This window comes from Bombus terrestris, chromosome 11, assembly GCF_910591885.1.
Source record: "Bombus terrestris chromosome 11, iyBomTerr1.2, whole genome shotgun sequence".
Taxonomy (NCBI): domain Eukaryota; kingdom Metazoa; phylum Arthropoda; class Insecta; order Hymenoptera; family Apidae; genus Bombus; species Bombus terrestris.
In genome coordinates, this window is record NC_063279.1 from 10,633,331 (window position 1) to 10,659,145 (window position 25,815).

At 41.6% G+C, this 25,815-nt stretch overlaps 1 protein-coding gene across 1 annotated transcript in view; it reads right to left on the reverse strand.

The window, feature by feature from the left end:
* LOC100647190 (transcription factor Sox-19b) overlaps nucleotides 1-25,815 on the reverse strand; it is a 133,234-nt gene that overhangs the window by 30,007 nt on the left and 77,412 nt on the right. Inside the window, exons 3-4 of the mRNA XM_012313648.3 lie at nucleotides 4,830-5,628; nucleotides 832-1,097 (exon numbers count right to left, since the gene is read on the reverse strand). Of these exons, the coding sequence (XP_012169038.1) occupies nucleotides 832-1,097; nucleotides 4,830-4,834 (271 nt within the window). The 5' untranslated portion in view covers nucleotides 4,835-5,628. The remainder of the gene's footprint in view (nucleotides 1-831; nucleotides 1,098-4,829; nucleotides 5,629-25,815) is intronic.

Below are 25,815 nucleotides of genomic sequence, written 5' to 3' on the forward strand. Positions count from 1 at the left end.
CAGCAACGAATAATTCGAGCGTGTGTCGAGACTCCGCCGAACCGACCGCGATCAACCGATTTTCAAAGGAACGAATGCTGAAGATGTCGTTCTCGCGGCCTTGTGTTTGGTGAAAACTGTAAATATATACATGTGTGTATATGTCCTGGAGAAATTACAATATAGTTTGATCGTTTAGACTTTAGAATGCGAGTATGTTGCAATAATAGACAGTTGTTTGGTTGTCCGATTTTTATTCAAGTTCTTATTCGAAGTTTTTCTTCCTTTTCTTTTTTTTTGGAGTAAAAGAGGTGGTAGTTTTTGAATGTCTTTTTACACAGCGGCACCATCAGTTTCGCTAATTGCATTCGCGAGACAGAGGTAAGGGGTTCGTATACATATAGCAGTTGGTTTTCGCATAATGAGAATCATGATATATGCTTACGTCGACACGAATTTGCTCGAATTATACCAGATCGCAGGAATATTTTTCTTGGAACGAGAAATTCGTATATTTGATAAGAAAGCTATATCTGTAATCTGATAGAACTTTGTTTGATCCCGTCGTGTGTTCTATACACGATTCCACAAATCAGACGAAAACTTTCACAGACTTCACTGAATTTTCTAATTTGTAAATTATCCATTTCTTCTCCGAAATCTTTCAAAGTATATATTCTTCAACTCGAAACGAATACGTAATTCCAATCAATTAACCATTGCTTACATAATTCAAATCAAAAATACTAAATTTCTTATAAAATTAGCAGGTGTCCTAACAGTCACGAACGGAAGTTTTACAACCCGTAACGACTCGTAGAAAAAATTAGAATACAAAATTTCTGCACTCACCAAGCCTCTTGGATATCTCTGAGTTGTGCATCTTCGGGTTCTCCTGCGCGATCTTCCGTCGTTGTAATCGTGACCATACCATGAATGCGTTCATCGGCCTCTTAATGTGTTCCACCTGCGCCTTCTTCGCGGTCGGCCCAAGGGGGCTGCCGAGGCCAACCCCCATGGGGCCGACCCCCGCTCCACCGGGTGGCGACGTACTCGACATGCCCTGCATACCGCGCAGGGTGTCAGTGAACGAGCCGTCGCACATGTTGCCGCCGGCTCTGTAATTAAACGCAGCCACCAATTAGTAAGCCCAGCGACCACGTTAATAGGGGGACACGCCCACGCGAAAACAGCCACGACAACCAACAGTCCGACTGACCGACCAGACCTCCAGGAACTCCTCCACGTTTCTGTTTCTATGTACACACACAAACACACACACACACACACAGAAACATACAAGTGCGTGACACTGCGTGTCTATTGTCTCGAAAGGACCGTGCACCGTCTCGTGCACCGTCGGAGACGAACCTTGGCTAGTCTCGGTGATTTACGATCTGCACGACGTCATTTCGGTCATTTAGAGTCTCTCACTGAGTTGTTTAGGACACATCTTTGGTGGGAAGATGGTTCCTAGAGATGGTTTGTTTGATGAGTATGGTTTATGGAGAGCGATAGTTGCTAGGAATTTGGATTCAAGAGTAAATTTGTAGTATTACAGGAAAGTTTCAAACGACGAGTGATGAGGAGCAGTTTAGAAGATTTATCGGGTGAAGTTGTTTCTCTGGACGTTCGAATGAGTTTAGGAAATTTGTTAGACGTCGTGGAATTTACAATAAAATTGCAGATTAGTTGAAGTTTGAAGTCAATGAGACTTTGAAAAAGGTTAATGAGAGAAGCTGTTGTCCTGGATGTATGAGTGTTTAACGTTAGTAAACATCGATGATTTGAATGTTGTGGCGTTTATGAGTTATTTATAAAGTCAGATGAAATTTGGTTTGAGAAGACAATTGCTGATGTCTCGGTCGAAGTGATTTGAAATTAGCGATGTTTATGAACGTATAAACGTTTGATAGTTAATGGGAGAAAGTGTTTCTTTAAAACATTTGATGTTATAGAATAACAGTAATTTGAGTGTTTCTTTTGAATGTTACAAAGTTTGCGATAAACTTGCTTGAAATTTGAAATAAATTGGTGGTATTTTTGAAATGAATAAAAGGGTTTGAAGTGGGACGTGGTTTAAAAGGACCGAGAAGTTGTCCTTTTTGCTATTCGGATAAATTTGAGGATTTCTTTTGAATACGTTTCATGTGGTTTGTGTCGAGAGATTACTCAAAACTCGTTTTGAAGAAATGATTAAAAACGCGAGGTAGTTTTAAAACGGTAACGAAGAAAGCATAAATACTGCCTTTTTGCGCGTTAAATTTAATCTGAGTGCAACTTTCTAACGTTACGAAGTTTGTAAAATTATTTGAATAACACACGGCGTGTAATGTAATTTTGAACGATGAACATATCAGTCTTCTCTGATGCAATTTACTACCCTGTACTCATTCTTCCTTTTTTCTCTTTTTTTGCGTCGTTGGACATAAATTTCGAATTGTACGAGCTATCAGCGAAATTAGTATCGCCACGAGAGTAGCAAACAATCTTTCAAATGACTCACTGACAATTTTCTTTTTACCGGCACTAAGGAGCCGCGAATCCTAACGTCGCAACCTGTCAGAAGGAGATTAAACTCATTAAGAAAGTGCTGAATAACCTTCCAAATTGACAGACTCGTTACATCAATCATCGTTTCATTCATCCCGACGCAACAAGTTACTTGACCAAACTCACAAACATCCACCTTTCACAACCGGTCGTGAAACAAAAATTCCAAAAAGGAACAGTATGCGAAAGAAAAACAATGTTCCATCGCATAAAAGGTTTAAGAAACAATAGAAATTATATGTATACCGAGGAGTTTCTTGGAAGAAGGTCCTGTTAGATAAAATTACGACGAACTGAATGAATTGCGACGGAAGCTTTAGTATTAGATTTTAATATTAGTTACAATTGATCTGATAATTATAATTGCCGTAAAAGAATTCTGTACTTTTTATATTTACAAAACAAATTTCATAATGATTCAACTACTTATACCACTAGAAAATATACCACAGACCAATAGGTTTCCATACAGGAAGTATCTCAATTAAGGAACATCTCAATAATAATTACGTCCATATCAAATGAAAGTTATTAAAAGTAATCACAAGTATCGTCAATCATCCCACTAGATATACCCTTCCATTCGTAATAACTTTTTATATTCTTCGTTATTCTATTACATTGTACGAGTGCACGATCGGTCAAACCGATAAACTACTAGCTAATACAATTACCTAAACACAATAGAATTTACACTCGTTACAGGTATAACAACTCCAGAAAGTAAAACCAACCGCACCAAAGACAAACACATGCATACATGAAGCCCTACGTACACGGATTCCAACGGTATTCGTGGATTTTAATTGTGCGCCAGCGACACGCAGAAGAAGCAAGCGAGGGCACTCGTGCAGCCACTCCTCACGGTCCCGGTAATTGCTTATTCGTTTGCTCTTTGATTCATAAGCAAATTAATCTTATCCTTTTCTCGTATCAAAGCCATTAACCAATCTCGCCGCGTTGTTGCCTCTCCTCCCGTCTTTTTACCCTAAATGTCACCCTTCGTTCAGGGTGTGTGTTCTCCCTCTTATCCTTTTCTCTCTTTCCTTACCAAAACCCTCTTACAGTCGGCATCAAAATCTCTCTTTCTCTCTCTCATTTTCCCTTAACGTGTTCTCTCCTCTCGAACTAACACAATTACGCGGATCTCCTTGAGCATTCATTAAGAAAAAAAAAAAACCTGTAGTGGTTGAGGGAGTTAACCCCGGGGGCGGTAGTTACGATTTTGTAGGGTTAGAATCACCCTCGGGTCCGGGGCCACCCTCGAGTGTCATTCAGGCCGGATTAATAGATACGTTGGTTAGAGAGACGTTCGGCGGTAGGGGGGTGTGGCGAGAAACGGGGGTGAAACGAAGCAGCGTGGCTGCTGTAGAGAGGCCCCAAGGGTACTCCGGGGTGGTTCAACGAAGAGAGAGAAGATGCTGGAAGTAATGGCTGTTGACAAGCTGCGACGGGGGATTAGGAAGTGCTAATTGAATGTTTAGGCAACGGACAACGATAGTGTGCACGCGGCGATTTATTGCCTCGAGCCGGCTCCGTCTTCATCGCGTAAAAACGGAAGTGCATTTATGAAGTGGCCTCTCGCGGATACTTGGGATAGAAACGGGTGAAAATTATCGTGGAAAAGTCGATTTAAATTCTAATGGAGGGTAAAATGGTTTCGAGCGTATTGAGAGCCACGATAGCCGTCGGATATTTGAATATGTGGCAGGCAAAGGTGATTCTATTGACAAACAGATTGTTTACATGGCACAGTTTATTCGGTTCGTTCTTATCGTTCACTTCGCTGGAGATATTTTTCAAGCTCGTCGCGCGTGTTAAGAGATACAGCTTGTATTTGCGTGTTCGAATATTGATCATCAATGTTGTTTGCTTTGTATGTTACCTTGAGTAAACGTTCTGAGTCAACGCAATGGAAATTATATTTAAACGAAGATTGGGGAAGATTCATATTGTAATTGTGACATTAGAATAATTCTGTAATCTGGTTTGATAATAATCTTTGATAAGGATTTAAAACACAGACTTCAGTTGGTAATAAGTACCTATTGAAAATTAATTAATTCGTTACGATAGAAGAAACCATCTATACATTTATCCTCGTATTTAATAAATTCCTTCTATTCGCAAATTTTCAATCCGCACTTCAATCGTAATTCCGACTGAAACCGGTATCACTGTCGATATGCCACAATATTCAAATTCAAACGAACTTATAAACTCCCTTTACGATGCTCCGATCATTCTTACACTCTCGTCAAACGTACGATATAATCACTTTGTAAGAAGGAACTCACCTCATAAAGTGGCCGGCGGCCCGTTGGTGCAAGTCCAGCTCAATTTTGCTGCCGTGGTTGAGACTCTCGTCTCGTCTAGTTTCCAAAGGAAATATATCAGCAACGGAAATCAACAACAAACAAGCAAAAGTAAGTCACTACACTGTCATGTCAGGCCATCCACTCGAGTCTCAATATCACTATGCTACACGGTTCAACACTTTTCCTTCCCGTTTACCGATCAGATATCCGCGTCGCGACACTGGACACAGTCCAACGACATTCTTCGCGAACAAAACAAGCGTGAGCAAGCGTCGGTCGCGTAAAATACACGGGAACCGTGTTCGAGAGGCGGCTAGTCGCGTTCGGTAACGACGCACGAGGACGATCACGACGTGCACGACGCTCAATCTGCCTCCGCGGACGATAGTTTTGGGAATGTGCACGCACGTCTCGACTCTTGCCGACGATCCACGAACTCCGCGCGCCAGTCTTTCCCCACCATCGAGGTTCAAACGCGAAACAGCGCAGTAACCAATGGCACGAGACTATGGGCGGTCTAAAAAAGATGATCGTGGTATCGCTGAGCCCTTCGATTGGTCGAAACCTTCGAGGTCGTCGATAACGAACCGTCCTGCGTTCATCCATCGTCCCCCCCCATCAGCCACTTCGCACTCCTCTTCCGCGACTTCAATTTTCTCTCCTCGTTTACCTCGGCGACTCACCCTGTCGCGTTCTCCTTGTTTCTCGCCTTTCTTTCCAGGACCTCGCAACAGCCACGCGAAATTTCTTTCCCAAACCGCTGGTCACCCGTCTTTTTCTACAAAAATTTTGGCTACTATGGAGTAGATGTTTTTTTGTAGGGGTGAAGTTTGTGGTAAGGCCGGGGAATTGGGGTTTGGGAAGTTGGTGCTTTTCGGTTAGAGGTGATAGGGTTGTTAGGAGAGCACGAATGTTTAAGAGAGTTGATATTTTTCTACGAGCGGAGTTCAAGGAATTAGCTTTCGCGAATAGAACTATAGAAACGAGGAGAAGGAAACAGAGATTTGTTCCATTTGTAGCAATGGGTTATTTCAGAATACGACATTCAGAGTAGATCGATATGTACTTCGTATTCGATTTCGCCACAGCTCAGGAAATAATCTTACGTATTTATCTAACTTCCCTCGTAAAAATCAAACAAATCGAAGAAAATAGACATAAACATCAAGACGTGGAGCTACTCGCGTATCAAGAACGTTTAAACTACCTAACGCATAAAATCTTCCACCAAATCTCACCTGTAAGTATCGCGCACTAAACGTTTCAACAATAATTTTTGATCTACGTAATAATGGAGTCCGACCTGTTTATGACCGCGTAATGCTCCGTGTAGCGTCCTGAGGGATGGGTGGGTCAAACCTTTGCAAGAAACAGAGAAAGAAACTCGTAGGAAGACCGAGACACGTTGGAAAAGAGAGAGAGAGAGGGAGGGAGGGAGGGAGGAGAAATCGAGGGGCGAGTTAGAACGTGGAGTCAGGTAAAGTAGCTACCGCCACCACCTCCACGAGCACCGACCACGGGTACCAACCGATCCAGCCCATGCGTGGTGGGGACATCGTGGAAGAAGGTGGGACGATTTCGAGATGGTGGCCGTTGGTATTGCCAAGTCGAATTCGAAAGAACGCTGCTGAGAATAGAAATAAGAAGGTGACTTCTCTCTTCGATACCACTCACCGTGTTTCTCTCCCTCTCTTAGCAACACCAGCCCCACCACCCCCTTGGTTGGCCCGGTAGACCTCGTTCTGGCGACAGCCCTGTATATAAGTGGCTCTTTCCTCTCTTAGCTGTGTTTCTCTCGCTTCGACTAAAGGGGAGGACATTATACTTCGATCTACGAGGCGGCCCACTCTTCTACAAAATGGTAGCTTATGGCGTTTTGCTCTTTTAAACGGCCGGATAGCGGGGGGTTTCCACGCACTTCACCCCCGGTGCGCACCGGGACGATGTCGATAGGTGAGCCACGAGTGGCGATAGTTCGCGGAAACTCCGGTATTTGGCACGTGTTACGAAGAATGAGCTCGCGGTTTCGAGGGAAAATAGCATTTAGGGTGATTGTTTTCAGAATCTGTAGCTCTTACGTGAAGTATCAATAGAAAATTACCTGTACGACAACTTTACGAATCGAGAATCTGCGACGTGCGATTAATTCTTCCGTGGCTGTTATTTCTGTCGCAAAGGAATATTTGACCCGCGTGGTGAAGGGTAGATACGTGCTTTCGCGCGCAAATCGGTAAATTCGGGGTGGTTGCTTCGAGAGTGTGTAACATTTAGGTGAAATATGGACAGAAATATTACTTGCATCGATACGACATCCTTACCAATGAAACCTGTGCGTTTAATTTTGCTGAGACTTGAGAACTGTTATTACGTCACATATTTTGGGAATACGTATGTGACACGCGATTTCACGTTGAAATGATATGTAGGATGGTTGTTTGTTTCGAGATTTTACATTCAGATTAGATATAGAAAGAAAATTGATTAATTGACGCGACTAATAATTTGCGATATACATTTAATTACTCCATGGTCGCTATTTAAGATAATATTTTTAACAAGCACAGAAGGTTTCGAATAAAAGCTGGTCAATTCGAGGATCTCAAACGAGATCCGCAATGAAGTAACGAATGGCCAGATCGTCCTCGTGACAGGCAGGCACAATCAAGCGATTTCATCGTTTCCACATAGCGGTGAAAAGGTTCCTAACTGACGGCGCGAAGTGGCGTCGATTACAAAAGAATTTATAGACCGTCCGTTTTCTCTATAGACACTCGATTCCGCCATCCCTCGCGTCCATCGATCGCCTCTTGTTTATTCCCAAGTGGCGCGAGAGGGTGAGAAGCGACGAAAAGAGGGGACCAACGTGTTTCGAGACCCCATTCTACTCGCTAATCTGATAATTTCATCGACACTGGTCATTTTCTGTACGATCGACGTTCGTTCAACTCGATGATCCGAGCGATCTCGTAAACAGAAATTATATTCGATCCGGGAACGAGTTCATCGCGGATTTCGCCGCATTAAACGCGATGAGTCGCGTGACTCAGCCAATGAACAGTTTTGTAGGAGCAACAGCGTGCTCGTTCGACTCTTTTCGCGTGTAAAACATAATTTGCCCGTAATTTCCGTGGAAAATTGTTGCACGGTTCGTTGTTAGGAACAACATTATGCGAGAATATAATTGAGCCCGCTGAACAAGCGAATTTCATTTCTGCTTTTTTTCTTCTTTAGAAACGACCGAGTCACGTATAGAAAACGTTCGATAAATTTCTTGGAAAATTGAACTTTCTCATATTCTACGAATGATTTTATTCTAAACCGTGTCTGCTTCGAACTAATGTTTCTTTCGTTGGAAAACACAAAATAGAATCCTTTTATGTTTAAGGATAGTTCTTCATCGACTTGCAAAATACTACTAAAGTTACATATTAATATATAAAGATGCAATAAAACGTTTCAAAGATACTTACTTTTGTATTTCGAAAGAGAACGATGAACATCCCATGCTCGTTACATCCCTTTTTGTATAAATAACTTCGATAAACATTTCTCAAATCCAACTCTACTATCCAACACATCACGAATGACTGATCCAAAAAATCCTACTATTTTCCTACAAAATTAACGAAAAGTTATTAATGATTCTCGCGCGACATACCCGCCTCTTAAAACCTTTTAACAAGCATCCTATTACCCGCTCTTAGGATGGAATCAATTGAAAAAATCCTAATATCCTGCTAAACAATCGAGGCAAAATCACGAGGATGAAGAGACTGGTGATTCGCGCCAGTGTTTATCACGAGGAAGATTTATTTCCCCTCTGCGGCGTAGCACGTGCTGACTCCCCGTGCACGGTTCAGGGTCGCGCCGATATTGTTGTACGCGTCGTGGAACATGTAACGTATGAATATCTAATGCACCCCATCCACAATTAAATTCGGACAATATGTTTTGTTTCGAGAGGGGCCACCACCCTCGAGAAACCGGAGGGGTCTCGGCTGTGAATCAGGGACCTTTCCCTTCGGGATCCACCATCGTTGAATAACGCCCCAAGTGTAAATCTCACGCTGTACACGCCGATACGACGAGAGGCGATAATAACTTTCGGGCAAATCGCGCCAGACCGCAGCCTCTCCAAATTGTCCGCGCTCCACTGAAATTCAACTTGTCGACGGATGATCGTTCGTGATCATTGCAGAGGATGGATCTTATTAATGGTACGGTTGAAGAACGTAATTTAATCACGATAAGGATTCTTGGTGAGAAAGTGTTCGATGGAAATAAAAATCGACGTGATTTCGTTGCCTTAAGGTCGACGAACATCTTTGAAAATTGATATATATGTGAAATTTGCGAGAGATGAATTTGTATATTATATTGTACATAACGAACGTATATTAGAAATATACTATAATTATTAGGTTGTGCGAAAAGTGTCTTTCTTTTAGAGACACGTCTTTTATAACAATACATCTTTATACAAACATGAAAGCTAATCTATCGAACGTTGAGATCTTTATTTTGATAGAACAAAATGAATCATACGTAATTCGATAAAATAATATAAAACGGAAAATGTTGTGCACCCATTATTTCCTTATAAAACGAAAGAAACTTTTCGGACGACCTAATAAATTATAGACAGATTCTGCGTTATTATATGTGTAAATAGATAGATTTTTCTTAGTGGAGAGGAGAGATCGTTGACGAAGATTGGATAAGATTGGATATTTTCCTCGCTTTAAGATTGATGAATGATTTTGGATATATCTAATTTAGAATATTGTAGAAAGTAAATTTAGACCTATAGGAAGGATAGCACAAAAATTATTCAATAAATACACGTTAAACGAACCGTGGTTATTAAATATGGAAGAACCGTTAGATACACGTTTCACACTATAAGCCACAGGAAGTTACGTTCGATGTCAAACCTGTTACAAATCGCAACCTGTCTGCTCCGAGCAAACATATCAATTATCCCCTATTATTCCCACTTAGAACGCGTCAGTTTCCTTAAAACTAGACCCAGAAATACCAAGAATACCATAGCTCATCTGTATCTCGTTTACTCGAGTAAAACTTTCTCTTCTTCCTACAATGTCAACTCCATTTATTAAGAACGGAGACAAGAACATTCAACAATACAACTGCCAAGTATTCTTTTTATTCCGAACATGGAATAAGCAATAGGCCACCAGCCAAAATACCTCCAATATCTTTAAGCCACCAGTCGTGTCCAAGCCAAGGATCATCGAGCGTGTCCCTTGAAAGCTCCATCAATTGTCGAAACGATCCGTAGGTGGGAACAACTGTCACATTGTCTCGAGCGAATTCTGCAGTTTTGCGGTGATAAGTCGGATTGTAAACGACAGCTCACTGCGAGAACAAAAGACGGCCACCAGGCCTTGCAGCAGGCACGGCTTCGATCCCTCGTATCATTTCTTTAAGCAGAACTGGTTGTTGGAGGGAGAGGCAATGTTTAACGAAAAAGAGAAATTTCATTAGGGAAGCTTCGAACACCGAGGTTAAGAAGATGAAACGGACTGCTAGGCTTGCCTAACCGGAAGTAACTACCCGCGGAACGAGATTCCAGCTTTGGTTTCATCGCCGGCTAATCTTAGGATCGGTGCTGGTACTGGGAAGCTGGCCTTGCCTTTTACGGTATTGTCTTTCTCTTTGGCGGAACAGCAGGTGACGTGAGAGATAAGCACAATGGTGACAATAGACGGCCGCTGGTAAAACTTAGCTCGTCCAAAAGGCTACGGTGAATTGTCGACGCGCAGCGTGCCGTCCTTTTTGCCGTATTGCTCGCCCGGTGGCTCGCTTGTTTCTTCCTTTTGCTCCTTTCCGACAAATGAATAACTTGCCTCTGACGATTTAATAAAAATGTGCCGCTTCTCTGCCTTTTACAGACAACACAGTAGGAAGAAGGGAATGATGATCGAGATTCGAGGAATCTTGTCGCTTGGAATTAGGATGAAAATATTGGTTTAATAGGATAGTGGAGAATTGGGGTTAATGTTTAAGAACTATGGCTTTGGCTACTGTGTGATCCTTGAGATTCTCACAGTTTCTTTTCTTTTAGCAATACTACATTTTACTAATTACACGAGTTAATGTGATGATCCAGTTGAAAACTTGGATTAACAAGTTTGGCTTTCGAGTCATTCAAGACTAGAACTACCGACAAACAAATCAGGTAAAGCTTGTATCGAAACGATCAGAATGAAAAATAATGTCATTATTCGTACATTTTACAAAAATATCATTTGAGTTTCCAAAACTAAACAGATATTTCTATAGATCCATGAAATTCTTAAGCAAACTTATAAGAGTTTCGCTCTTAAGTTTCAAGTAACCTCATGCTGGAACGTGACTAAAGTCTGAATGATGAAACCTTCCTTAGTTTCACTGTACGTCGTTCAGGATCGTCTTCAGCTACGGGACTCGGACATTGACGCAATGTAACACGAAAGTCAGCAATGTAACATCCGCGTCGTATTGTTCGTCGAAAATCACTCGATTGTCCCTTCAAAGGCGATTGTGTGGCCCGGTTCGTTCGTGGCCTACAGGTGTTCCAGGGATCATGACCCGCTTCAAATAATTAATAACAGTCAAGCGACAAATCCCGGAAGCGGTGGCATGTACGCATTAAGCTGAAACAAAGGCGAACAGGAGGGCTAATGACCGGCTAATGCTTGCGCTTAAACCCTTTAAAAGGGCGTCCGACGGTAGCCCTGGATCCGTTGGGATCGTTCTGTCACCTACTTACATGCGAATTTGCACCTACAAAAGGTTCTATCTGCTTCCCGGTAGTCAAGGGACGGAGGTTCGTATGTTTTTCTTCGCCATTATATCGGACAAGAGGCGTCGTTAAAGCGACTCGATCAACCGGAAGAGAAGCTGTCGCCATTCTTCGCAGTCTGTTCGATTAATTCCGCATAATGGTTGCTGGTTTTCCAACGAACGAGCATCGGTTCGTTTTTGGTTCTTTTTCTCTTCTTTTTCGCGACAGAATTGAAAATGGGTGGATGATAGGGATGATACCCTGTCTTTTCAGAGTTTAGAAGTACGTTGTTATGTTTAGGTAAAATGTTGAATGTTGAATTGGTAAGAGAGATTTAGCTGGCCGGTTTTGAGGAGTATTGAAAAGAATTCGAAGGGTTATGAGAATATTCCGTGGTTTCGGTGAACGAGATCGTTGTTTACCGAGACCATTGCGGATTCAATGTATATTTTTGCTTCTGTTTATTGCCCGATTATTTTGTGTTCGATACAATGGTTGCTACAGTGTGGTCTCATCCCTTTCCAATGAAAACGCACGGGTATAGTTTGCCTAGTCTGATGGATTATGTATCAAAGACGTTTATTTAAAGGTTTCTGTGATCTACGGAGAGAATACTGTGCAGATTATTTCAATCCTACATTACATTTTGAAGTTGAAATACCGATCTTCAAGAACCTATAAGTTTGCAAAAATTCACGCATCCTTTTAATTCAGTCCAATAAGCCAATAACGCATTACCACTTCCATTTATCAGAGAGTCAAATAAAAATCTGATTTTTAACGGGTTAACGAGCACAGCCTGGGTCTAAGCAAGGATCTTTCCTCTTATCGGTTCCATTTTCCTCGATGTCGCGTTTCGACGAGCTTGGTGAAAGCAGGAGGCGGTCGAGGAAGAGCTTGCCGAGGGGCGGGAAGACGAAGAAAGAAGAGAGAGAGGGAGGCAAGTTCACCTATTTTCGCGGCACGGTGCGCGAAGAAAAGGGCCGTGCTTGCATCCGCGAGAAACACAATGCAACGGCGAATAAACCAGACGAATGGCGGCGACGACGACGACAACCACGCCAACAATGAGGAAAAAAATCTTCGACTCTCCCGCCCCTGCAGCCGCGCACCAGCCAGCGTAGCCTCTCTTCTTCCTCGTCGTCGGCCGCACTCTTTCGTGATACGTGGAATTGATGGATGAGAATACGACGACACGAATACAGAATACACCGCCGGTTGGTATTCCCAGCGCGGAATACACGACGGCTCTCAAGCTTTTAGCCCAGGCAAATAAATCGCGGGTTGCACGGAGGCGACGTTCGTGGATAAATTCTCGTCTCTCTTCTCTTCGATTCTTCCTCCATCCCTTCCTTATAACCTCCTTTCTCGCTCTCTCTTTTCACGTTGTCGTCGGGCTTCCTTTCTTTCGACCCCCTTCGCGCCCACCTCCACGAGTTGTGACACCTTACGGCACTGACGTGTGCTGCCTACTCGAGAAGAATTCCACATTTGTGTATGCCGCGCTATACGGCATCCATCCAGTTCCCAGTCCATCGAATTTTCGGTCGAAAAACCTCACTGTGTGCGCTGAAATACACTTGTACCGTTGTATCGAATGGTTAGTTGGAGCAGGTCGAAATGTAAAATCTGACAAAAGGAATGCTTCAGAGGAAAATAAGGGTACAGCGGCGGCCGAAAGGAAGATTATAAAATAAAGAATATAAGAAGATATCTTCATTCTACGAAGTAGATAATTATTTTAATAAGAGCAACGAATAAATATAATACGTATGTACCATAGGATAAATACGAGTATAGTAAACAAGTTTTAGTACAAAATTCGTAAAATCCATAGTGTGTCAATTTGTAACTTTCCCTTATCACTGTATGTGCAAATACTTCTTTGCGGTTGCTCTCCATGCTTTTGAACTGATTGTCAAACAACCGAGGAGAAAAGATATAATGTCCTCAAATAATAGCACTCTATGCGTCGTTAGTTCTGGAAGATAGGGAAATTCACATCTGTTCCTGTGCAGATGTATCGTCGAAAGGCGAACACGCGCGAACCAAGAAAGAAATCCCGGATAAGCCGAATTCGGGACTCGTGGGATGGCTTCTCTTCGTCGGTCACTACGTAATACGTAAAACGTCGGTCGTGGTGTGTCCGTCCTTTTTGTGCGGCTACAGACTTTCGACGATCCGGATTCTCGAGCGAAATTAAGCTCGTATCCGACAAGATCCGCTTACGATATTATCGAATCGTCGCGGCTATTTCTAGCCACCTTTTCGTTCTGGTTTCTCGCGGCTCCTTGCTCCTGTTCGCGTATTCTTTGTCCAGTTGCTAGAGTCGAAGAGGATATCTCTCGAGAATCGTGATAATGCTCATTTCGCGACAAGATGGAAATGACAGAAAAATTCAAGCGCGAATTTCTTTTGTATTCGAATGTAGCGACCGATATTCCTCGAAACGATTTGAGAGATTTAGGTTTTATAGAAAAATTAGATACAGTACGACGATGGTGTTTTATCAAGGTAAATTTAAGCGATGCTGATCTCGTAAAGATTTAAACGGATGAAATTGTAATTTGCTTAAGAAATGATCCAACAGACGTACAGGAATGTAATTGCAATTTATAGCCCATCATACTATGACCATTTATAATTGTTTTTTATTATATCGTAATTATATTTCAGAGCTCCTTGTTCCATTCGATCGATCATAGATTGACGAACTATTGTATCTTCATTGTGTGATTTATATTTACATATATGTTGATTGTAGTCTTCGTAAAAATAAAGAATAATATCTTCGAGCCATTAAACATTAGAAATTACCATTTTCCACCCTATTCTTACTCTCGATAAATAAAAACTTCATTTTCTTTACTCGAATAACGTTCTAAATACTTTAACCAGCCAATCTTCCACGTTCTCATTAATTTATCCAAATTCGCAGAAATTCCAGCAATCAAGCAGATCCCACAAGATTTCTGAATGATCGGTGGAACAGGACGATCTTGCTAAAACATGCTCTGAAAATCTGCTGCAACGAATCGGTTGCGTTTCAGTGGGGAACGCTAAAAATAAATATAACAAGAGTGGCTGCGCTCCGAATTGAAAATGCCAATTTTTTTCCACGCACAATGCCGATTCCGAAAATATCCAAGCCCAGTACACTATATCTCTCTCTCCCTTCCTCTTATTTCGCTTCTACGGCGAAGCGAACGAAAATGCAAATGGCAGGCAGCAAATGGTGTTTCGGACCAAGGCTGCTTCTCCGCGCTTTTCCCCGGCCTATCCTAGTCGATGTGACGCCGAACGCGGAAAACCGTAGAACGCGAACCGGTGCACGACAACAAAACGTCCCGGCGGCGCTTTCACCGCGTTTACCGTCCACGTACATCTCCTATTTTTTTCCCCTGCATCGGAGGAAAATCCGATTCAGAGGGTGCTTCTGTATTTCTATCCCACCTATGTAACGTCTCTCTGTATTCTATACACGCGTACGCGCCTATACACACGTAGACACGCACATAAACACAGCTACGTATACGTGGTGCGTCGTACGCGTGTGTGTTTGAACGTGAGTGCAAGACGCATTTACATATACACCATACTATGTATATGTGGTGGGTTGTATGCGTGTGTTTGAACGTGTGTGCAGTACAACGCATTTACGTATATACTGTACCACGTATACGTGTGTGTGTTGCACGACGCATCTCGGGACATCTCATTACGCCCGAAGAAAGGAAGTCGAAGCCACCGAGAGATCCGCATCGCGGCGCTCTACGCTCTGAAGGATCTTCTCTACTGTCATTTAGTCCCGGCACAATGAACAGGCCGTCTGCTATCCGATTGTTTGGCTACATTTTTTCCCACAAAAGAGGAAGCGGCGAGGGTTGTGCACGAGCGAGAAAGAAGGGCGGGGTGAGAGTCAAACCGAGTCAGTCGATCGCCAATTGACTGACGTTATCGGCCCATCTTCCAGATTAGGAAGATCGCTTAGGAAAAGGAACGTTCTATACGGGCATAGTACACTCTGATCCATTATTCTTTCGGAATAGGGATATGTATTGGTTCTTCTAGTAATTCGAAGCTATGGGGAGGCTGGTTGAAGGAGAGTCCTGGTAAGAAGTTTTTCGTGAAGTGTTCCGAAGAGAGGGTAGATTGAGAGAGGTTCTTGTGGTAGTTGGGATGAAATGGAGATTGGTTTTTGAGAGCTATTTCGGTTTGAACGTGAGTAGCTTGGTAAAAGAGGGTGGTTATTGTATCGCGTAATAATTGCTATATCTTTCTGTCCAGTTATACTTTATACTATATTCTATATTTTTTATATTTATATGATAAACTCTGCCCGCATTAGTTAAAATGTCTAGTACTTTCTCACATGTTTTAAGATATGTCAAAATATCTAAAGTTCCGCGTACTCTTCTATCTTTTACGTAAAGTTGTAAACGAGGAAAAGCAAAGATGGCACAAATAAAGTAACATTTCAGTTTCTTCAGTTTCAATGATAGCTACAATGATAGATAGGATATTTTAACTTTAAAAAAGGACAGAATCTTCGAGATTCCATCGCAGAGAAATACCATACACGCTTAATTTACCCTCGAGAATAACGTTCGAAACGACGTATCGCGAATCGACCGAGCTCACATCCGCGGAAGTAACGGGATTACGATCGAAAAACTTTGAATGTTAACCCCGGGAGCGGATGGCTACCGATTAAACCGCGAGGAAAAGAGGAGAAAAGAGATGGTTGGGACAGAGAGAAAGCGAGACGTGCTCGGTAAAGTTTTGCGCGGAGAACGGTGGGCGTCGAGCCGATCCGCAACAATGGGCTCGCGATCGGATTATCCGGCGCGTACATACGTTTCGCGCGTACGTGTAACTTTAAATCGTGGGACGGGAGCATAAGCAGGAGCACGGTCGCTCGACTCGCCACAAAGGGTAGGTTATATTCTCGTAGATCTCTTATCTGCTTCGATCCTTGCGGAAAAGCGTGCAACGACCCGGTAAAGTCTTCTCTTTTGCAGCGGCTCTTTGTGGCTCCCCGCCTCGACCCCTGCGTCGATCTTTTTTCTCTTCCTCCTATTTTTTCGCTTTTCTAATCTTATTTGCTGGGAGGATCGGTCGACTCGTTCGCTCGTGGGATTGCTAATTTTACTCGTCATATGGGTCGATTTAAAGCTGCGTGTACTTTACGAGACCGATATAGCGAGATCGTAAATTAACGTTAGAGATATCTAAGTTTCTTCTCTTCTTGTGATAGGGTAAATATAGAAAAGATTGTCGGCATTTCATTCTTTCGATATTTTGAAAAGTTCTGTAATTCTTGTCTATCTCTACTATTATAATAATCAGAGACTTATACTTTTTTCGCGTATTTCTAACTTTCCTTATATATTAGGTGAACTCCTCTCGGAATAAATTATTTTCGATATAAATTATGTCCGATCGATAAATATGGAAAATTCAATTCGACGATTTAATAATTTTTTTCAGTCTCTTGTAACTTTATATAAATATAATATTACGTCGTCCGAAAAGTTTCTTTCGTTTTACAAGGAAATAATGGGTGCGCAATATTTTCCGTTTTACATTATTTTATCGAATTACGTATGATCCATTTCGTTTTATCAAGATAAAGATCGCAACGTCCGACAGATTATGTTTTATGTTTGTATAAAGATGCGTCGTTGTAAAAGACGTGTCTGTAAAGGAAAGACACTTTTCGAACAACTTAATACATAACTAATTTATATAATTTTATATAATTAATATAAATATCAATGCCTGAGTAAACTGAAAAACATTCTCGTTTCTACAATCTCTTAACGTTTTTGTGGAATATACAAATACCTCTGCTCCATCGAGAGGTTAATAATCGACTCGGTCGACTGAATGGCGTTGGTTCCCGCCAAAAACGTGAGAGAAGCTTAAAGGCGCCCAGCGGTCTGACCGATGGCATCCGGAATGCACGTGGACTTGGATTTTCAGGCCATTAGGCTGTTTCGACCCATAGACTCGTTTCGTTCGAACAACAACTCTCAATGAAACCTGACACCTTCTATGCTCTCTTTGTTGCTCGGACGAAAACGCGTGGAAAACATGTGGCTCGGGGATGTTCGAGAAAGAAAGGACGAGGAGAAGGTGAGACTACGCACGCAGGTAGTTCAGAGAAATTGAACAGAGTGAAAAGGCGATTCGTGTCACGTCGAGAGGGCAGGTGTCGGTCCATGAAACGGCGTCCTCGCATGGAAACCACGCCCGAACGCGTTCCAACGATTAATTCTTAGTGTTTCTGGTTTGATTTTGAAAAAAACTCGTTCGATATGGAATTCTTAGACACCGTCGTAGGTTTCGTTGGAACCTTTTAGAACGAAAGAAGTTGATATATTTGAACGTATCGAGGGATAAATAGTTTATATAACTATGGTAGACTTCTCAGTTGCGAATGTCTTAACTGTAAATTTTTGTTTAATCCTTTTTGTTTTATATTTCCAATCTCCATATTCAAATCCAAACGTTGAAATATTCTGCATAATTTTTATATTTATAGTGCCTTGAAATTTATAGAAACACATTAGATGCAGCTAGAATCAAAGGTACTATAATCACCTATTATGCACGATATAGTACCAAGCCAGAATAACTTACTTATAATTCTCAATGAGAATCGATTGTAAAATTCTTCCAAATAAAAAAGAAAAAAACTTTATAGGAACAGAATACATAAATCGTGATTTCTCGCTGAAATTATCATCATATGAAATAGAAATCAAATTTTTCACGATTAATTAATTTCCACCGAAACCGTCAAACATCTTGAAACTCCTAAATACCGCAAGAATCCTAAAAACATTGAATCAATCACGATCAATGACTAACGCTTGAAAAATCAAAGAATCATCGATACTGTTTTTCGTTCGACAACATCCTTCGATATACAGTTAACATCTTAAACATTCTCACGCCACGTCGAACACTCGCATCCATCGAAACCGACCTGTGACTTTATTCCTAGCAAATTTCTCGACATAGTTCGTCGACAATAGAGCAGACTATTTCGAAATCGAAAAAATGGCGAAGGAAGAGGAAAGAGACACAGAGGGTGCAGCCGCTAGAGGAGGAAAACGTGGAATAGTAGAGGGAGTGACAATGCCAGTAGCAGCAGGTAACAATGCTTAAGCTGGCTTCCTACAATAAATGCTGCAAAGGGGCCGCCCTCTGTATCCTCTCGTTCATCCGCGCTTTTGTACACCGGCTTCGGGATCTCTCGTCTCACCGGCAATGGGATTTATTAACAGCACGACGAATTTATTGTTGCCCTGTTAGACGAAACTAAATCTCCGTCCTTGCCCCATTCGTGCGCGGCCAAGGCGATTGCCGGAGCTTCGTCCTCCTTCTTCGTTCCCCGTTTTTATCGCCCCCGTTGCCTCGTTGTTAACCGAATGGGGAACACCTTCCTCCTTTCGTCACCCTCTTTGTCCGGTAAACCGGATTTTAATTGCGTGAACGTGGACTCGATCTGTTTGTGGATAAATGTAGAGCAGGTGTAACGTACATTGTATATAACGTATATCGAGCATTGGTCTATGGATAGGGGTTGTTGAAAGAGAAGTTGGAGTTTCTTTATAGTTACAGGATATATGTATGAGTTTTCGTGAATAGAATTACGAAAATACCTAGATAGAGATTTGTTTTATTCTTTCAATGACAGGTATTTTACTTTTCATATTTTGTATATTATATGCATTCTGTGTACTTTTACTGAATTGATTAATTTAATTAAATTTAGTATACGAACGTTTCCTATTCATATGTTTGCTACTGTGAGTAATTGTAATAATTTTAAAAGGGTATTATCTATATAAGTATCAGTTATAAGTAGTAAAAGTATTAGCATCAATCTTGATCAAGCTAAGCAAAATATTGGGTATATTTCTTCTAATAGAATAGGATAGAAAGACTTTAGCGAAAGTATCGATTAACCGTAAAAACGTCTAGTATTCCTAGTAAAGATATTCACTTATTAAAAAATACATAAACATGCTACGATACACAAGTACAAGCATAATATCGTATGCCTAACGAATCTATATGTAAATCTGCTAGTAAAATTCTACACACGTAATCTTAATTTGTGTTCTACAATTTCACGTTCACGTACATACATACCTTTCTCAAATCAGAAAAAAATATAATATGCTTCTACTAATAACGCTTTTAATTTCGTATCCTACATTGTCTATCAATTATATCTATAATTCTACATCTGCCGGGTTCATAGAATTATTCGCAACACGTAACAAACTATTTTATCGAACAACATCCATAAAACGTCAAACGCTACCAGTAGATTTTATTTCCGCAACACGTCGCTTTTCCAACCTCGATCGAACATAGTTCCAACTTCGTCTAGACTCGATAACTCGACGAATAATCAAAATTCACCAGTCGATCCATAAAAGAGCAACGGTGGTGTAGAAAGGTAAAATGTCACCGAATGGAATCGAACAACCGTTCGATCCAGCCCCGGTACGCAGAAAATACGTGTCGAATTACCGTCGGGGGAGAACGTTAACGGCCGATTAGAAATTATTCATACCGTCAGCAGGATCCTCGTACGGCATCGGTCGTAAGCGTGCGCGTTACCTGCTCGAACATCGACCTCCCTTTTTTTTCCTTTTCACGACCTTCTGTGCTGTGGATAGGCTAAGTGGCGTATGGGTAGACAGACACGGATAGGATTCACCGACAGAGAAGGTAGTTAGAAAAGAAAAAACCGAATGATCGACAGAGAAAGAGATAAAGCGCGAGTGAGAAGGCATGGAGAATAAAAAAAGGGGAGGAAGAAAAGAGAAAGAAAAGGCTGGATCGATGCATTTGCATCGGAGGAGTGCGGCTGGAAACATCGATTCGACTCGATTCGATTTCGCGTCCCGCCAGGCCACAGTCACCATCCCCATTTCTCGATGAATGGCAATCGAATCGGGGATTCGAGATTTGTGTCGCGGTTTTGCATGACAGTGGACCAGGCCCCGTGTAAGCCACATCGAAATGGCACACGCTGCGCCAATCGTTAGAATAGACGATGTCAAATCGCTCGAACCGCGCCAATTTCGCACTGATTTTACACTCCCGGCCAGGGATCATTGTTCGCCACTGTTCGCCGCCGCGGAGCTTTGCTGGTTTTCGCCTGCCCGGATTAGCGATTAGCCGCCTCTGGTTATGGACATATGGTTAATCGTTGTGAAAGATGCATTTGAAGATCTGTTCGGCTACGTTACATATCGTATAGCGTCATTGTATGATACAATTCTTTTATTGTCTTGATTGAAATTTTAATTTAAATTGTATTTATCTCTGGACATTTGCTAGCTTGTTAAGAGGTTTGGTATTCGAACTGATTCAACGATGAAAATATAAATAGGTGAAAGAATTTCTATTTGACTGGAATCATTTCATAGTATTCCATTCCGTGGCATAATTACATACATATTTACTCCTGTATTTTGTTTCTATATTCACTATTGAAATTGTGCGTCGTCTAAATTCGTCTTTCTGGACTTTTACATTGGGAAACAAAAGAATTTGACTTAGGAAAGACTCGATCGACACTCTATTATCAAACATAACTTTCACTTAACATACTCACGTTTCTTCTTTACGTTATAAAATACATAAAACTGTCAACTTGAAGATTAATATTTCTTCTACGTTAAAATTTATAAAGAACCTTCCTCAAACATCTATATATCGAACGAAACGAAATTATTAGATGCTTACAATTAACGAAAACCTGCCAGTCAAATCATCACACTCCTATCAAATCCAATCGCACCCCATGAATTAATTCCATCCAAATGAAATATAATAACGAATCAACCCCTCGATAAATCGAACGATCGTAATATCTTTGGCACAGTGAAAAAGAAGAATCGGTATTCGTCTCGGCGACATCTGTTCTCTGGATCGACGATGCATACGCGGGTATAAAGCAGCGCGATATAAAATTCATAACCTCGGGATCTGGTTCGCGGGGAATGTCGAGGCGCGGATAGGGTTCGTTAAACGATACGAAAGGCAACGACTCAATCGATCTCCCTCGGTCGAGCCGCGAAACACGCCTACCGATAAATAATCGTTTATTACCTCGTCGGCGACTCGAGAGATCGGTCGTTTCTCAGGCGGGTTTTACGGGCCACGCCTCGATCGCGAAGCAGCACAAAAACCCGACATATCGGTGGTACACGCGATGCGACGAGACGCCGGGGATTGATTTCGCATTCGTTCGCCGGTTAATAAATCGCTTGGTCGGATCGCCGCCCATCGAGCTAAGCTACTACCGTTGCCCCACTGAATTCGGATGGTAATTCCTCTTTTTCTCCTTTCTCCTTTACCAACGGCGCGAGCCTCGTCACCAATAATAAGTCGCGCAAACGGCGAACGAATTTTGAATCTCAATAGAAAGCAATTTTCCTTACGAACGAACGGTTATCTTCGTAGTTGTGAATTGGCCTTTGTAACGTTAGGAGAGCAATGTGACGCAAAATTCGGATCGTTGTACGAATGGCGTTAGAGAATGGTAAAATATGAAATAGTTTGATATTTGGGACTTTGGGTAGAGAGGCGAATGCGTTATAAAGACGATCGTTTTTTTTCTCCTTTCGTTGAACGGTTAGATGAAGAGGGAATAAAATTTAATTTGAATCGGTTGAGATGAGACTGGAGCCCTACGGTGATTGGAAACTTATTCTATAGTAAGAAGAAACGGCTAGAAGTCTTTAGTTGAGACGATATTAACGTTATATATGAGATGAAATTCGAGAATGAAATAGCTGAAAACATATCAACCCTGCAATTATCGTTTATACTTCACGAACAAAATTCTACAATTATTCAAAAACGTTCTTTGCTCAACAGCAGTATCGTAAATAACATTCTTCTCTTTCAAATCCGGTTTCCAAATCATTCCAACGGCCATACACCCGGCTTTCTTACAACTTTCTCCCAGTTTCCCAACCCCTAAAACGTCGCCCACCACTTGACTTTCGAAATCTTCCGGTAACCGACCAACGTCCATCGTTCCAGCAAAACCTTGACGGTCCCTTTTCGCTTGGATAACGAGGTATACGCGTGACAAAACGCTGTTTCTCCGGGTCGGTCGTTCAACACATTGTACCATTGCGCGGCATTATGGTGGCCGAGACGAATTCCCGAAAACGAAAGCTCATTGTGCCTGAAGAAGCGACAAGATCGTCGCGCGTCCTGTTGCGACCAAGTCGACAATACCGGAAGAAAAGTCCACGACGACCTTAAACAGTCACGAGAGCACGATAAGAAAAGAAGGAGAGCTGTGTAACTTCGTTTCTAATGCGCGCTCGCGCGCGCGCGCGTGTGTGTGTGTGTGTGTGTGTGAGAGAGAATGACAGAAAGGAACGAACAGGAAGATGAACGAAATAGACAAGAATGGGCAAAACGAGAGGCCATCGGCGACAAAATCGTTCTGGTTCCTCCATTCATGAAGCCACAGGCGGGAAATGGTGAATGGAAAAAGGCAGAATCGGAACAGGACACGTAATAATTTCGTATTTTTCACCGTTCGTCGTTTTCGAGCTGTTGCTTAGTCCTTTCGAGGCAAGCTCCATAATATCGTTTTTGTCGGGAAGCCACGAAGAGATTGCCTTCTTAGCGAGGAACAGAGGGGCCAGAGATCTTTCTCGGATTCTACGGAGGGTTTGTCTCTTAGCTGGGAATTTATGAATACTTGAGATTCGGGCGAAGGGCGCGCGGATTATGGAGTGGCGAGAATTGAATGGGCAAATCGGTCGAAGATATATACTGGTTGTCTTACGTTGGAAATGGAATGAAGAGAATGAGGGATTGTGTAGGTTAGCGAGTTTACAGAGTTCAAAAGTTTCGGAATTATAGGACGGCAGGGAAGCGAAGATTCGTTATCGAGATTTTATTTTTTGTAAATAATGTTAATAGAGATTGAAGGCGATGAGAGTAATCTGAGAAATTTCGTCAGAATTTCGAGACGCGTGAGAAGGTGAAAGATTCTTCAAAGTTATTGCATCGTCTTGAATGTCATATAAATAGTTTCCTTTTAAATTCCTCGTTTGCGAGAATATGTTACACAGAAAATATAGTAATTTATGCCATTTAGTTAAGAAAGTATCTAAAAAGGGAGAATAATTCGCTTGTATTATGAATCGCTATACGAGATAGAACAGTCGTTTTGCAATGAAGATAGCGATCGTCGAAAAAATATTGATCATTCGCGTCCTAGATCTAACATAAATAAAAATTTAAATCTTTAAATCTTCCTATTTTCCTGATTAGAACAATACGTCGATGACAAGCCAGATAATTAATTTTTCATATCTATAAATTTATAGTGATCACTATCACTGCATGAAAATGTTGTAATTTCAAATCAAGCGAATAAATAGTATGCGAAAAGCGCAGGTGCTGTGCGATCATGATCACTGTTTCTTTCTTCAAGACGGAAAATCTATCAATGGATTTACGATGCTAATGGTCCGTGACACGTTCCACGCGGGTGTCAATGAAAATTGAAAAAGGGAGATCGCCGATGAATGGCGGACAGCTTATTAAAGGACACGTCCCCATGGGAGAGACCAGCTTTTCGTCCCTTCGAAGGATGACCAAGCACCGCACCTTCGTCCAACCTCGCTTCTAACATAACACATAAACGGCTCGACGACATGCAAATTTTTCTTCTACATTTTCCCGAAATCTTCGTGTCAATAGATGCGAACACGGTTCGACTCGAATTCTCGAATTTAAATTTCAGTAAACTCCTGTTTGAAAATACTTTCGTTGCAATATGTGTACTTTTGGTTAAGCCTCTAAGTTATTCAACTTGTCAAAATAACAGGTTTCGAAACTTTGTTTTGAAGAAAAATATGCAAATGTTTCTGGTAAAATGAACATATCTTTATTATGGTATATAACAGATGGATAATTCTAATATTAAGCAAGAAAAATATTGCAAATATTTTACCGAAACGTAAAGTTATTAGCAAAAGACAGTAGAAACATGTCATAGATAAGATATCTCTTTTTTAAAAAGATAGAAGACTGTATTATTTTGTATCTACATTAGAAACGAAATATATTTTCTTGTTATCAGAATACGTAAAAAAGAATAAATAATTTTCCTGCTATAATTCAGTTGATCCCCAAGCTAAAAAGAATCTTTTTTACAAAATATTTTTATGGCATTTATCCAAATCCATGTTCACGCGTCAATTATCAAATGCATATTTTGTTCCGCTCTATGGTGCAACAATATAGCTGTACCATCTATGCACAGGGACAAAACAGCTCGTTATACTTTTTATTATTTAACTTCATCAACGGACAGAACGTAGCCGGGTTCTTTCATTGTTCGATCCCGCGCAATCTGCCTTAACTCGGCGGAACCTGTGGCGTGTTACCGAACTCCAATTTTCAAAATGCAATTGCACATGGACGACGCGGCCATTGTGGCGTGTATCGAGCGTCGGTGCGACGTTGTTTTTGTCACTGGCCATTAAATTTCTCTGAAAAGCGCGGCTCGTCAAACGAGGCAAACAAACGTTTCAATTAGCGCTCGCATCGCGCGCACTTTTGCCCGACGGATTCGCCGCGGCCCGTTTTATGCACCCCTGCATGCCTGTTCGACCGAGTTTTATCATAAATTCCCCCGGCTGTTCGGCCCGTTTGTCAACCTCGTTTTGTCGTACGCGATAACTAGGAATTATAATTCGTTTGTTAAATTTAACGCGAAACATTCGACCGCGTGACCATCGCGGCTTTTAACGAACGTCGCACGTAGCTACGCTTTGCTACATACAATTAAAAATTATCACATTATAGAAATATTCGTTTTAAGTAGACTGCGCATTCTTTCGCGTAAAGTCCTACCTTTACGAACACGTTCGAAGCGCTAAAATCTAAATAGAACTTGCGGAACGTTTCAACTTGTTACATTTCCTAATCACCAAACGTTCTTAATGAAATAAAAGTTGCGAAACAACCACTCGCAACTACGATCCGATACGATTCATCCAGCCGATCGTATCGACCAACCTCGAAATCTCTCGTCGTTTCTGGCTGCTCAACGTCCACCGATCCTCTTTAATCTTTCCCGCCGCGCGTTTCTTTCGAGCGTCC